General features: G+C 55.7%; 2 protein-coding genes across 3 annotated transcripts; one reads left to right on the forward strand and one right to left on the reverse strand.

Annotated features, from left to right (window-relative positions):
• Positions 1-259: 259 nt before the first annotated feature.
• On the forward strand, positions 260-9961 carry ESS2 (ess-2 splicing factor homolog). 2 transcript variants are annotated; one of them, XM_063085768.1, is made up of 10 exons: positions 260-399; positions 1369-1537; positions 1623-1718; positions 3713-3882; positions 4003-4120; positions 4564-4697; positions 5528-5630; positions 6431-6540; positions 8860-8975; positions 9431-9961. In XM_063085768.1, the coding sequence occupies exons 1-10, from the start codon at positions 265-267 to the stop codon at positions 9708-9710; spliced, it is 1431 nt and encodes a 476-aa protein (XP_062941838.1). In that variant the 5' UTR covers positions 260-264; the 3' UTR covers positions 9711-9961. The 2 variants fall into 2 exon arrangements, with proteins under 2 accessions (XP_062941838.1, XP_062941839.1); XM_063085769.1 differs by having other exon boundaries at positions 9469-9584.
• A 1871-nt stretch (positions 9962-11832) lies between these two features.
• TSSK2 (testis specific serine kinase 2) lies at positions 11833-12909 on the reverse strand. The gene has a single exon (XM_063085770.1). The coding sequence runs from the start codon at positions 12907-12909 to the stop codon at positions 11833-11835; it is 1077 nt and encodes a 358-aa protein (XP_062941840.1).
• Positions 12910-13379: the final 470 nt, after the last annotated feature.

Raw genomic sequence — 13379 nt, forward strand, 5'->3', positions numbered from 1 at the left:
GACAGGCCCCATAACCCTTACCACAGCGCCCCCTCACGTCCACAGCCCAGACACATAAACAGAGCGGGGTGGAGGGGAGGGGCGGGACAAAGACTACAACTCCCATAAGGTCCAGCGCTTGTAGTGACGTCACTACAAAGAGTGGGCCGGCATTCGAAACGCACAGCTTCCCTATTGGCCTACTGTTGAAGGCGCCTGCGCAAATGGTGCGCCCTCCCCGTCCCTGCGACGCGCCTGCGTTGCCCGAGCGGTCCTGGGATAGTGATGGAGACGCCGGACTCATCAGCCCGGGCCTTGTTGCTTCCCTCCGCAGCCGGGCCCCAGAGGAAGCGCGCGGCGGGGGAGGCTGCGGCTGCGAAGAGCAAGCAGCGGGTCCTGGACGAAGAAGAGTATATCGAGGTACGACCTCAGTGCGGGGACGGCAACTTCCGGATCCCTCTCCCTCCTCGCCCTCCTTTTCTTGGATATTGGCACTCTGGTCCCCTCCTGGAATTGGAGTAGCCCCTCTCTGTTCTTCGTGTGTGGGAAGTTCCGAGAGCCAAGCAAACAGGACAGAGGGAGGTGTCCTTGATGTGAGAGACACTAGCAGTGTTGTCAGGAGAGAAAGGGGGCGGCTCTGTTTGTGGTGGAATTCAGTTAGATAAGGTTTTCTCTTAAAGTGTGAGTAGGAGTTTGAAATACTGGAAAAACGGTGGCAAAGAAGGCTTTCTACAGAGCTGGGGGTCCTGGAAACAGGCTGCGGTTGTGGCGGCATCAATTGAGTGAGTGGGCCGCCGACGCTCCTTGAAGTGTTGGTTCTACTGCAAAGACGCAGGAGGAGGAGCTGCCGCGGGGATTGAAGGAAGTGAATTTGGTTTTAGACTGGTTAAATTTGGGATCCCTCGGGGATATACAGACAGATGGCGTTAGTGGACAGCTGGGTGCACAGATTTGCAGCTCAGGAGCAAAGTCCGGCCAGAGGTGCAGACGTGGGAATCTCAACCAGTGGTGGTGGTGGTGACTCGTTGGTTGAAGTCACTCAGGAAAAGAGTTTGGGTTGGAAATAGGAAGTCCGTGAGTGGAATGAAGGTGGCAACACCCATACTGGTCTGGCTGGCAGGTGGAGCCTGCAAAGGAGAATGGGAAAGGGGAGAGTGAAGGGCTTCATGGACATCCGAAGAGGGTTTAATAATGTTAGATGTTGCAGCAAGGCCATGGGATGTTCAACCTCGCTAGAAAGTGTTCCCAAGCTCCCTCAAGCAAGACCCAATCATTGGGGCAGGCAGAAGTTGAAGGAGGTTCAGCAAGGGCCTTAGCATATACAGCCATGGACTGTGAGGTGGGGGTGCCCAGATGGTAGCTCTGACTTGCTCTGATCTTTTCTGACAGGGCCTCCAGACGGTCATCCAGAGGGATTTCTTTCCTGATGTGGAGAAGCTCCAAGCACAAAAGGAGTACCTAGAGGCTGAGGAGAATGGAGACTTGGAACGGATGCGCCAGATTGCCATCAAGTTTGGTTCTGCCCTGGGCAAGATGTCCCGAGAGCCCCCGCCGCCCTGTAAGAAGACCCTGTGGGTGGCAGAGAAGGGAAAGCCCACTGAGCTGTTGGCACAACCTCACTCTAATTCCTAACTCCCCTCCAGATGTGACTCCAGCCACGTTTGAAACCCCTGAGGTACACACAGGCATTGGAGTGGTGGGCAACAAGCCCAGGCCCCGGGGCCAAGGCCTGGAGGAAGGTGAGTGAGAGCTCCCTCTTTTGGTCATACGTCAGGATTGCCTGGGAGTCTTATTCTGTGAGGCTCTGGGGGTGGGAGGAAGTGGGGTGTGCGGTCCAGAAGGGTGTAGGTCATATCTTGTCCCCAAAGGGTCTTTTTGCCTCAATAGTAACTGGTGGGGTCAAAGAGCACTAGGACTAGGAGGCAGAAGATCTGAATCCAGCTTTCAAATGTGAGGCAGTCCTCTGGGCCTCTGGCCCACCTCTGTGGAATGGAAATCTCACCACCTCTCTCAGTAGCCTGCTCACTGTGTGCCAGCCCCCACCCTGTGGGCTTCATGGGCCTCAGCAGGTTCCATTTGTCACTGTTTCCTGAAGATGCCTCAGGGGCCCCTGCACTTGTTTTTTCTACGTTGGTCACTTCCCCCAGATAATTGCACAGCTTGCTCCTTCTCTTCCTTCGGGTCTCTGCTCAGATATTTTACCCTTTCAGGGAAACCTTTCCTGACTTCCCAGTGTAAAGTCACACACCTCTGGTGCTCTGTGCTTTCCATCGTGGCTTTGTGTTTCCACTGCAGGACATAACATTTTAAAAGCTTTTGCTGTTTGTTTATTGCTTTTCTCTCTCCCTAACTAGTATCCCCTCCATGAGAGCAGGGACTTTGGCTTGCTTCCATCTGCGTGCTCCGCACCTGGAACTGCATATGACATTTTGTGGGCCTTCCACAAACACGTAGAACGGATGAATGAGTTGTCTTCAACATGTTTACTGGCACACAGGTGTATATGATACATCCCCACTTTATGGGGAATCTGTTTAGGAACGAGCATTCTGAGTGCTGTTGAATATAAGTGTACCGCGTGCTATGGGACTGCGTGCGGTCAATCTTTTCGTCCATAGCAGAACACCAGTGCACACACAGATGGACAAGATGCTATTTTCTACCCAGTTCTAGCCTACAGTGTGCTGTACTGGCACAGATGTGTGTTCACACAAACGTGATGTTTTCTGCTTCACAGTGCAGCTCTTTCCCATTAACACTGTTGTTGTCTTGAGAGCTTGATTCTCTATTGGAATGTGGCACATGAATCACAGGGAAATTGGTAGATTCTTTTTGTGTGTGTGCATATATACCCGACTTGTCAGTAAATATAGAAATCCTTTCCATACTCTCAGTGATAGGTACAGTCATTATTCACATTTGCAGACAAGGAAACCAAGGCCCAGAACGGCAGTAACTTCTGTAGGCCTCAGAGGTGGTCAGTAGTGGACTAGGGATGGAGTCCTCATCTTTCTGACCCCAGCTCTTGAACTTGTAGCCGCTGTGCTTTGAGCAGTCTAGCATGTAGCAGATGGTCAAGACTATCACGAGAATGGAAGAAAAAGCTCTCCTCCAGATGGCCCCTCTGGTGTACACCACCACACGCAGCACCAGGTTGCCACCTCATTGGGGGTGCCACTTTCTGTGGTGGCAGGGGTGACTGGGGTTGTGCCTATTTGGAGCACTGGGCTGTATGAAGTCCCTGCTGTTGGTGCTAGCCGGCAGGTCCAGAGGTTTAGGTGACACTCACCCACCTGTAGTGCAAGTAATGGGAGGGGAAGAGCAGTTAGGGTAAGGAAGTCCCAGGGAAGGAGGGAAAGCCTGAGGGCTTTGGAGGTAGATCCTACAGGACTAGCACAATTTTGGCAGGAGAGGTCATGAACTCTTGCCTCTCTAACCTGAATCAGATCACACACTTCTCCTGACATCCAGCAGATGAGTGGAGCTGGCCGGGCATCTGCAGGGTACCACCTGAGGGCTCCCTGGGCAGTCAGCATGGGTTGATTCTGCCCCCATGGGGAGTCCTCTAGCAGTGTGGGCTCTCATGGACAGAACTTGGGCCTGGGGGTGAGGATTCCAGCCCTGCGTGTAGAGTAGCATGATTCCTGGGGTGGTGTGCTCGTCTCCTCTTACTGCAAAGTGGTGTTTATGTCATTTGCGGTACTGTATGTTCCCACCTGCAACCCCTGAGCAGGAGAGGCTGGAGAGGAGGAGGAAAAGGAGCTGCTCCCCAGTCTGGATGTCTTCCTGAGCCGCTACACAAGTGAGGACAATGCCTCCTTCCAGGAGATCATGGAGGTGGCCAAGGAGAAGAGTCGGGCACGCCATGCCTGGCTCTACCAGGCTGAGGAAGAATTTGAGAAGGTATCCTTGGGGTGCGGAGGCAGCATAAGCACCCTCTGTTGGTGTGGATGGAGTCCCAGAGCCATGGGCACAGTGCCCAGGGGCATCTCTGATCATCACTTTTCTCTTGTGTGATTGTAGAGGCAGAAAGATAACCTTGAACTCCCTTCGGCAGAGCACCAAGCCATCGAGAGCAGCCAGGCCAGTGTGGAGACCTGGAAGTACAAGGCCAAGAATTCCCTCATGTACTACCCGGAGGGTGAGTGGGCGGGGTCGGGGAATGGAGCTCTGTGTGTCTGTTTCTGTGTTTGCTTTTTTTGGGCGGCTGGACGGTTCAGGGATCTGACCCTTGACCTTGGTGTTATAATACCGCGCTCTAACCAACTGAGCTCATCAGCCAGCCCCTGGTTCTGTGCTTGGATCAGCCTGCAGGGAGTGTGTGTACGTGCTGTCCTGCAGTCTTCTGCTCCCTTGCAGTCTGGTGTGTCTGGGTAGGTGGGTCTGTGTGAGGTCAATAGGGAAGTGAGGCCATCCCCGGCTTTGTTCAGGTTCTGTGGACGTGGGGTCTGAGTGAGTCTTGATGCTCCTGTTCCACTGTGAGTGACTTGCATGCTCCTGCTCCTCAGGTTGCTAGGCTAGTGGGGCTGAGGTGGGGCGTGCCCACCCCCTGACACCTACTGGCGTCTCTGCTTCATCTGCCAGGTGTTTCTGATGAAGAGCAGTTGTTTAAGAAGCCCCGGCAGGTGGTGCATAAGAACACGCGCTTCCTCAGGGACCCCTTCAGCCAAGCCCTGAGCAGGTCCCAGCTCCAGCAGGCAGCCGCCCTGAACGCCCAGGTGAGCAGGAGGGGCTAGCAGGGCTGGCTGTGGGCAGGCATGGCCTTCTGATCTTGGATATCACTTTTAAGTTAGGACTGTTCTTGGGCTTGGTAGAGCTTGGTAGGTGGAAGTGTCTGGGGCCCCTGTATAGCAGGGTCCTGAGTCTTTTCTCAGCCCCCGTGGGCTTTCACTGGGACACTGTCTTGATCAGACACATTCTATGGGTCCAGATCTGTGCCAGCTCCCTTGATGGTGGGGACATGACAGAAAAGAGGCTGCTGGGAATCAGCCCAGTCTGACCAGACCCATGCACAGGCACCAGACAGGGTTCTGGGGTGGACAGCTGGGGTAGCCAGCATGTGCCAGAGGGAGCCTGGCCCCAGAGGGTGGGTTGGGTGGGACAGGGCTTGGTGGGGCAGAGAGCAGAGATTTTCTGGGCCTGGGAGCAGGACAAATGGGGGATCTTTGAGGGACAGTGGTGGTCATGGGCACGAAGGGTGGGAAACATTAAGAGACTAGAACACAGGCCCCATTGTCAGCACTGCCCCTTGCAGGAGCCTGAAGTCAAGATCCTCTGGAAGTAGCCGCCTGAGGCTGAGGGTACTGGCACTATGCTGGGTGGGAGGAGGGGAACTTCTCTTGCTCAGATACCCACTCTGGCAGACTCTCAAGGTCTTTTGGGGGGCGGGGTCCTCCCTCTCTTTCCCCAACTGGGCTGCCAGCCCCAGAGTTTGGCTTTGTCCTGCGGAGGGGAAGCATTTCCAGCGTGTTCCTGTGCAGCTGCCCTTTGGCCAGCTGGAGAGAGTGGGCTCCGGCCCTTCTGACGCTAGCCTCTCTGCTTATTCCAGCACAAACAGGGCAAGGTGGGCCCCGACGGCAAGGAACTGATCCCTCAGGAGTCTCCCCGAGTGAGCGGATTTGGATTTGTTGCCACCCCTTCTCCTGCCCCTGGTGAGAAATGCACCTGCTGGCAAGCTGGTCCACCAGAGGGACTGCCTGGGGGGAGATGGGCTCCACCTGGGTCTGTCCCCCCACCTTGGGTGACTTAGGGACCCAGTCTCCCATCTGTGCAAGGACAGGGCTAGGATCTGGGGCTCTGAGAGGGGCTGGGTACCCAGGCGGGTCAGCCATACATGGGCTGGACTCTCAGGCAGACCCTACCTAAGATGTCTTGGGGTGATATTTCACGTTTGGTCCTCACTGTGACGTCAATGGGTAGGGTGCTGTGTGGGCAGTGCTTACAAGGAGGTGGGTGAAGCTTGGGACAGTTCCTTGGTACATGTGGGCATCCCTCTGCCCTCCTGCACACTGGCCTCTGCATTCTCAGGTGCTGGTTGCTATGACACAGGCCAGGGCATGTGAGACACCACAGGTTTGCCCGGGGTTCTAGGAGCCCTGGAAGCTCCAAGGGTCTCCTCCCTTGGGGTGGGGGGAGCCTCTCAGGCTGGTCCCCTGGCCATGTGCTAGCATGGGGGCCTAGCTGACCCAGTCCCTCCCTCCTCCCCCAGGCTAAGCACATGGCTGCAAGGGCCTGGACCTGCCTTGGACCCACAGTGACCTTGGCATTTTCATCTCAGAGGATGGAGGTGCCAGGGTTCCAGAGTCATGGGGAAGAAAAGAGGGCTAGCTGCCATCCTTGATGTTAACTGGGATGCACATGGGGTAAACTGGCTGTGGTGAAGGGGAGGGCCTGTGCAGTACCCCAATCTGGGTCCCCTGGCATGAGATGGCTATGGGCTCTCCATCTGCAGGTGTGAACGAGTCCCCATTGATGACCTGGGGGGAGGTTGAGAACACACCCTTGAGAGTCGAAGGGTCAGAGACGCCCTACGTGGACAGGACACCGGGTCCAGCCTTCAAGGTGGGTTGTAGTGTGAGGGGTACAGGGTGGGATTCAGTGTGAATGCCTGAAGTACAGAGGGCTGAGCCCCAGCTATCACTGGTCAAAGCAGGACTGACAGCACTTCTGAATGTCAGGTGCTGAAGACAAGTGTAGGTGGCTTGGTGGTCTGTGAAGGAGGGATTGGGGCGGTGGGGGCCAAGGCACCAAGACAGGGAGTGGACTGGGCCACTCTAGAGCTTGTAGGCTGGGGGCTGTTCACACATGAGGTGGGACGGTCACAGAGAGTCAGGCCAGAAACTACGACTGCCCTGAAGGCTGTGGGACATTGTTTGTGTCCTCAGAAGGGCTGTGTGCTTGCAGAGAAAGGTCTCTGGTTGTAGAACATAATTAAGGACACACCAGATTGTGTGGCTTGAGCCAGGGGTTGTAGGAGTGGTTAGAGCAGAGTGTGCAAGGCCTGGAGCAGGTAAGGGAGGCTCTTCATGAGCCAAGTCAATGTGTCAGGGCAGGGGTGCATCATGGTGGCCCCTGAGGGCCTGGTGGGGTGGGGAGGCGGGGTGGAGGGTGGTCTGTAGAAATTGGGTGGCCCAGGATGGCGTGAGTGAGTGGACAGTTAGGTGTGGCTGCGGAGAGCCATCGGGAAGGTGAGGTACTCTGGTCTGCAGGGAGTTTTTTGGGGAAACTGAGGCACTGCTGTGGTAGGGAAAGGGCCCCTGAAACGTGGGAGTGTGCACATCCTGCTGTCGAGGTGCTGGGCCCCTGCCTGTGCTGATTCTAGAGTGTCGAGATGTGGCCAGAGGCAGAAGTTTGTGTTGTCGCAGAGCCCAAGGGTGTGGTATTACATCTTCTACTTTGAAAACCCAAAGGAGTCAGGTGTGGTCTGGAATGAGTATAGGAGGTCTGGTTAGGCGGCTGGGTAAGAGGTCATCTCTCATCAGTCCCTTTAAACACTGACAGTGATCAGTTTGAAATGCAGCAGAAAAAGAGAGACCACTTGTACAGCAGTGGAAAGTTACAGCAGCTAGGAGTCGCTTGGCTTCCGTAAAGAAAGCCATGGGCTCATGCTGCAGACTGAGGAGGACACCTGCCAGGTGACTGGCCTGAGGGCACCGGCCTTTCTCCAGGGCCTGGCAGGGATCCCCCCGGCATCTCACTGCTGATCCTTCCCCAGAGTAGTTCATAGAGGTAATGTACATCCAGTCAAAGTATGGGCAGCGGTTTTGGGTACTTTGCTTCCAAAATTTGTCTGGGACACAGGGATAATCAAGACAAACTTGAGAAAGGAATACTGGAGAGAAACGTATGCTGCAGATACTAGAGCATATCATAAGACCCTGGATGCTTCAGAAGTGTGCTGCTGGGTCTAGAACCTACAGGCCAAGAGGAAAGAAGAGAAGTTCTGAAACAGGCTGTAGTAAGAATTAGAGCAGGTAAGAAATTAGGTGGCAGTTCAAATTATGCTGTCTGGCAGAGCGTTTGGAGGTAAATTAAACTAGGTCCTTAATGGGTATAGCACAATAAATTCCCGAAAAGTGGAAAGATTAAAAGTAAAAACAATAACCATAAAACAGCTAAGTGAAAATAAAGGTGAATATTTCATCTGATCTTAAGGTAGAAAGGACTTTCCAAACATAGAAGCCAAGGAAGAGATCACAAAGTAAATAATAGCTATCTGAAAATGATCAATTAAGTACAGCAGAAAATGTCATGAATAAAACTAAATAACTGGAAAGAAATGTGTATGGCATAGCGTAAGTTCATTGGCATAGACGAAGCTCCTGTGAATAACAACAGAACACAGCATAAGCACTTTGATAGAAAAATAGGCCACGGATAGGGGCTGGCCAGTTTGTTCAATTGGTTAGAGCTTGGTGTTGTAACACCAAGGTCAAGGGTTTGGATCCCGTACTGGCCAGCCATCAAAAAAACTTTTTTTAAGAAAAAAGAAAAAAATAAAAAGTAGGCCACAGATGCATGTGGGAAGCTCTCAGAAGAAATACGGTTGGTCGATAAAGACAGAGAGACGTTCACTCTATAATTAGAGGGAAACACTCTAAAACAAGACACACTTTTTTCCTAAAAGATTGTCAGAGGGTCATAACTTGGCAGTCCTGCTTTGAGAGGAGTGTTAGGACAGGTGAAGAGGGCCAGGCCTGGATAGGTGGGCAGGTCAGGTGGGATGGGCGATGACTTCAAGGGGCATGTAATGGGAGGCGACAGAGGGTTTTTGGGATCAGGGAGGCCACTGGCAAGAGGCTGGTGCCCATAGCAGATACTCTTCTGCCTGATACGGTGGCAGGCCTAGCACAGGCCACCCACACGCCTGCTGCCTTTCAGATCTTAGAGCCGGGCCGCAGGGAGCGGCTGGGGCTGAAGATGGCCAACGAAGCTGCCGCGAAGAACCGAGCCAAGAAGCAGGAGGCCTTGCGGAGGGTGACAGAGAACCTGGCCAGGTGAGGGGTGGCCTGGCCCTCAGGTGGGGGTGGCGCGTGTCTCTGTTTGCTCTCGCTTGACTTCCCCCAGAGTGTAGATGCCTCCCCCAGCAGTGTGTGCAGGGCAGATTCCAGGGCAGGTCTGTGGGATTCTTCAGTGAGCGCTGTGGTGGCTCCTCTGATCCAGAGCGTGGCCACATGTGGACCAGGACGTGGGCCCCTCTCTGTCTTCTCTTTCCTCCACATCCTCCTTGACCCAGTCCTGAGAGGCACTTTTAGGCCTGTTGTCCTGCTATGAGCTCCTTTCAGCTCATATTAGAAAGTGTTATTATTCCCCTTGGAGGGGGCTGGGGACTGCAACTCTCAGAGGTCTGTGGGTTCTCAAGGGTGGCACCTCTGCTTGACCTCAAATTTGGCCCCATTGGCAGCACCCAGCCTACCTAACCCTGCCTCTCTCACCCACCCCTCCACCCCAGCCTCACCCCCAAAGGCCTAAGCCCAGCCATGTCCCCAGCCCTGCAGCGCCTTGTGAGTAGGACGGCCAGCAAGTACACAGACCGGGCCCTGCGAGCCAGCTACACACCATCTCCAGCACGCCTGACCCACCTCAAGACCCCAACCAGCGGGCCACAGACCCCCACAAGCACGCCAGCCCCTGGCTCTGCCACACACACGCCCCTCACACAGGACCCAGCCTCTATCACGGACAACCTGCTGCAGCTCCCTGCCCGGCGCAAAGCTTCAGACTTCTTTTAGAACCAGGCCTGGGCTGGGCCCGTGGACACCTTGTGGAGCCTGCAGGGCAGTTGTACACCCAGTAGAGGACTCCTGCCTTTTGGGGACCCAGGCCTGTGCCAAAAGCAGTTGACCATCCAGGAGCCACAGGAGAAAGACACATATACCCATTCCCCTTGGTGTGAGGCACCCAGGCTGTGCCCCAAGGCCTTGCTGAAACTTTTCTATTTAACCCCCATCTGAACTGTCATTAAAGGACACCTGGTACAGTATGGCAGGGTCACCTTTCCATCCGTCCTGCTCCTTGTACAGGCCTTGGGGCCACCCTGGTGCCTGCATCTCATCTCAGTACTATGGGACTTGAGGTGACGGCCCCTCAGGGGAGGAAGCTACAGGTGGGGTGGCCATGGTGGGGGGCAGGTGACTCCTGCACTGCTCTTTGTGACGCCGCAACCTGCCTCTGAGCTGAGCCCACATTCTTTCCTCCCATCCCCCAGTTCTTTCTGCTTCTCTGAGGGAGGGTTGCAGCCCTTGAAAGTTGTGACCCTCAGTTCACCAGGGGCTCTGGGTGCAGGTCTGCAGCCTCCCAGCTGGGCCTGACCTGCATGATTTGTTACAAGACCACCTTCCCAGCTCAGGTGGGGCAGGGCTGTCCCCTGCTTCCTGTCCTTGCAGTCTCCCACTCTGCTCCAAGCACTGTGTGCCACCTGCTGAGGTACCAGCCTCACCCTGTCATCATTCCCACCAGCAGGAGCCTCCAGATAATAGTAACCAGGCCACAAAGGCCACAATGTGAAAAGAAACGGGGTCAGGCTACACACGGACCTGCAGGTGCCTGTGTACTACAGGCCTCAGCTACCCGTGGGCTGAGGGTGTGGGTGTGCAGGAGGCTGGCTGCCAGCTGGGCCCAAGGACGTGGCTCCCCAGCTGATCTTTTCAGGCCTCAAGTGGGAGTCACGGGTTGTGCCCTCTGGGCAAAAGGGGTCTCACACTGATCGGAGGCACCTGGACTCTGTTCAGACCTTCCTGCTTTGAGTGTGCCCAGCCCTGCTCTAGGCCCATCTTCTCTGGGTCCTCCTGCGTTGTCTTTTCACCCCCTCCCTAAGTGCTAATGTGCTCTGGATGCCGGGGGTGGGGTGGCCCTGATACCTGCCTGGGACTTCTGCTGACCTGTGTAGGCTCCTGGGTGGCCGAGTCCCAGGCATGCCCTGGGACCCACCAGGGCTAGAGCAGGCTGGGCCCTGGGCTGGGACTGCTTAGGGGTTAGGAAAGTGGGGCTTTTGGTGCTTTTCCCTCTTGGGGAAGGGTGGACTTTAGCCCAAGGGAACCCCCAGGAAGTGGGGAGGCAGAGATCTGAGTGGGCATGAGGGAGAGGGGACACTGTTCAGGTGCTGGCCACCTTGAGCACTTGGTCATGATGTGGGCAGCATGCTCCTGGGAGTTACGGGTGACCAAACAGGAAGCACAGACTGGCCAGTGTGCCAACACTGAGGGCTGCTGAGCAGGGCTTGCAGGTCCACAGAGTGGGGAGGGTGCAGGTGAAAGGTCTCAGCTGGGCCTGCCCCTGGGGGACCAGGGGTGGATGTCTAGGGGCAAGGTCACCAATGTCAAATGACCCCTGAGATAGAGGGAGAGGAGGACACTGAGCTAGGGGCTGAGTGAGGGAGTGGGACGGGGTCAGAGTGGCTGCAATGCATGAGGTGAGGGAGCGCTGTGGATCTGGCCAGCCCTGGAGGCATCAGGGATGGGGCAGGTCAGAGGGAGACAAGTGTGAGGCTTGGCAGGTGGAGACCCTCTCCTTGCCCACGAGGCCTCACCCTGAGTCTGCCTGTGCCTGAACACCGGTCCCTGGACCCCTATGCAGACACCCCCACGCTGCAGGGAGGGAGGTAGGCTGAGTCCTAGAGAAAAAGACTCCTCACCGGGCACTCTCGAAGCTTGTATACACTTTGTGGTTTATTTGGTGGTCAGTAGTTAATGTCTTTGCTGCTAAGTGGAAAAAAGCTAATAGCACGTAATCAAAATAGTGGTTTAATTGACGAATTTTACTTGTTCCTTGCACCTGTGCCTTCTTCAGCTCCTATCTGGCTACTTAGTTTACGTGAGCACAACCTATGCGCCACGCCCCCAGGCCCTCAGCACGCTAGGTGCTCGCTTTCCCCACCTCAGCTCCCATGACGTGATGCTCTTTGGCTTTGGAGGTCTCGGCCAGCCTGTCCTCCATTCTATCCTCGTTCTCGGGCATCACCAGCAGCCGGTGCTGGGTTTTGGCCCCCAGCTTGTGGTCAGGCCGGTGCTCAGGCCGGGAGCCTGGCCGGGTGTCCAGTTTGCACTCAGCCCGGTACTTGCCCTCCACATCCTTCTTGAAGGAGGCAGAAGACATGGCTTTGGGCTTGGGGGGCTGCAGCCACGAGTGGCTGAGGATCTCATCAATGTGCAGCCGCCGGTTGACATCAGGCTGCAGGATGCGGTAGATGAGGTCCTTGCACTCGCCCGTCAGGTTCTTGGAGCGCGGGAAATCCACGCGGTGCTCCTTCTGGATGCGCAGCATCTTCTTGATGTCGGAGTCATCATAGGGCATGGAGCCGCAGACCATGATGTAAAGGATCACACCCAGGCTCCAGATGTCATACACCTTGGGCTGGTAGGGGATGCCCTGCAGCACCTCGGGGGCCGCATACGCTGCCGACCCGCAGAAGGTCTTGCTGAGGATGATGCGCCCATTGCCGTCCCTCAGGCAGCGCTTGGAGAAGCCGAAGTCAGACAGCTTGATGTTGAAGTCCTTGTCAAGAAGAAGGTTCTCACACTTGAGGTCTCGATGCACAACGTCCAAGTCGTGGCAGTACTTGACGGCTGAGGAGAGCTGGCGGAACATCTTGCGTGCCACGTCCTCGTGTAGGGCTCCCCGGCACTTGATGAACTCGAGGAGGTCGCCCTGGACGCCGAGCTCCATAACGATGTAGATCCTCCCATCAGAGGTCTCGAAGATCTCGTAGGTCTTGATGATGGAGCGGTGGTTGACGGTTGCCAGGATGTCCATCTCCCTAGGAAGGAATCTCTCCACAAAGTCGGTGGGCGTTTTCTTGCGGTCGATGATCTTGACCGCCACGTTGAACTTCAGGCGCTCGGAGTAGGCAGATTTGACTTTTGCGTAGGAGCCCTTGCCGAGATTGATGCCCACAACGTAACCCTTCTTCCTTAGGACCGCGGCATCGTCCATGGTGCCAGGAGCGGCCGGGGCCGCTGCCCTCTACATCCCCTCCCCACGTGGGCCAGCAGGCATTGTCCTCATTTACACTGTGGGGAGTCGTCTGCTTGGGCTGGGCCTGGACTTGGAGGAGTGGAACGCTCAGCATTGTCTCCAGTGACTTCAGCGAATGAAGTCATAAAGCCAGGCTGCTGGGAGTGGGAACTGGGCTGGGAGTAACGGGGCCCCTGGAACCCTGGAAGCCAGGCTGGCCTGGCAGGAGCGCCTGCTCTCCACCCACTGAAAGGAAGCTGGCACCCAGGACCATGGTAACCATCCCTGCTCCTCTTCCTTGGTGTGGCTTCCCAGTTACTAGTCAGGCCTGAGGGGAGGCAGCTCAGGTCCAGCCAGATTACCAGCCCTGTGCCTGTTTCACTCATCTGGCCATGGGGGCTGACCCTGCATTGGTTCTCATCCCACTAGGGCCAGTTTCCTGCAGCTTC

Source organism: Cynocephalus volans, chromosome 2 (genome assembly GCF_027409185.1).
Source record: "Cynocephalus volans isolate mCynVol1 chromosome 2, mCynVol1.pri, whole genome shotgun sequence".
Lineage (NCBI taxonomy): Eukaryota > Metazoa > Chordata > Mammalia > Dermoptera > Cynocephalidae > Cynocephalus > Cynocephalus volans.

Excerpts from the sequence above, each read along its gene's own strand:
- ESS2 (XM_063085768.1), top strand. The coding sequence starts at position 265 with ATGGAGACGCCGGACTCATCAGCCCGGGCCTTGTTGCTTCCCTCCGCA. Across the intron at positions 1,719-3,712 it reads GGGCCAAGGCCTGGAGGAAG|GAGAGGCTGGAGAGGAGGAG; the intron begins GTGAGTGAGAGC and ends ACCCCTGAGCAG. Across the intron at positions 8,976-9,430 it reads GTGACAGAGAACCTGGCCAG|CCTCACCCCCAAAGGCCTAA; the intron begins GTGAGGGGTGGC and ends CCTCCACCCCAG.
- TSSK2 (XM_063085770.1), bottom strand. The coding sequence starts at position 12,909 with ATGGACGATGCCGCGGTCCTAAGGAAGAAGGGTTACGTTGTGGGCATC.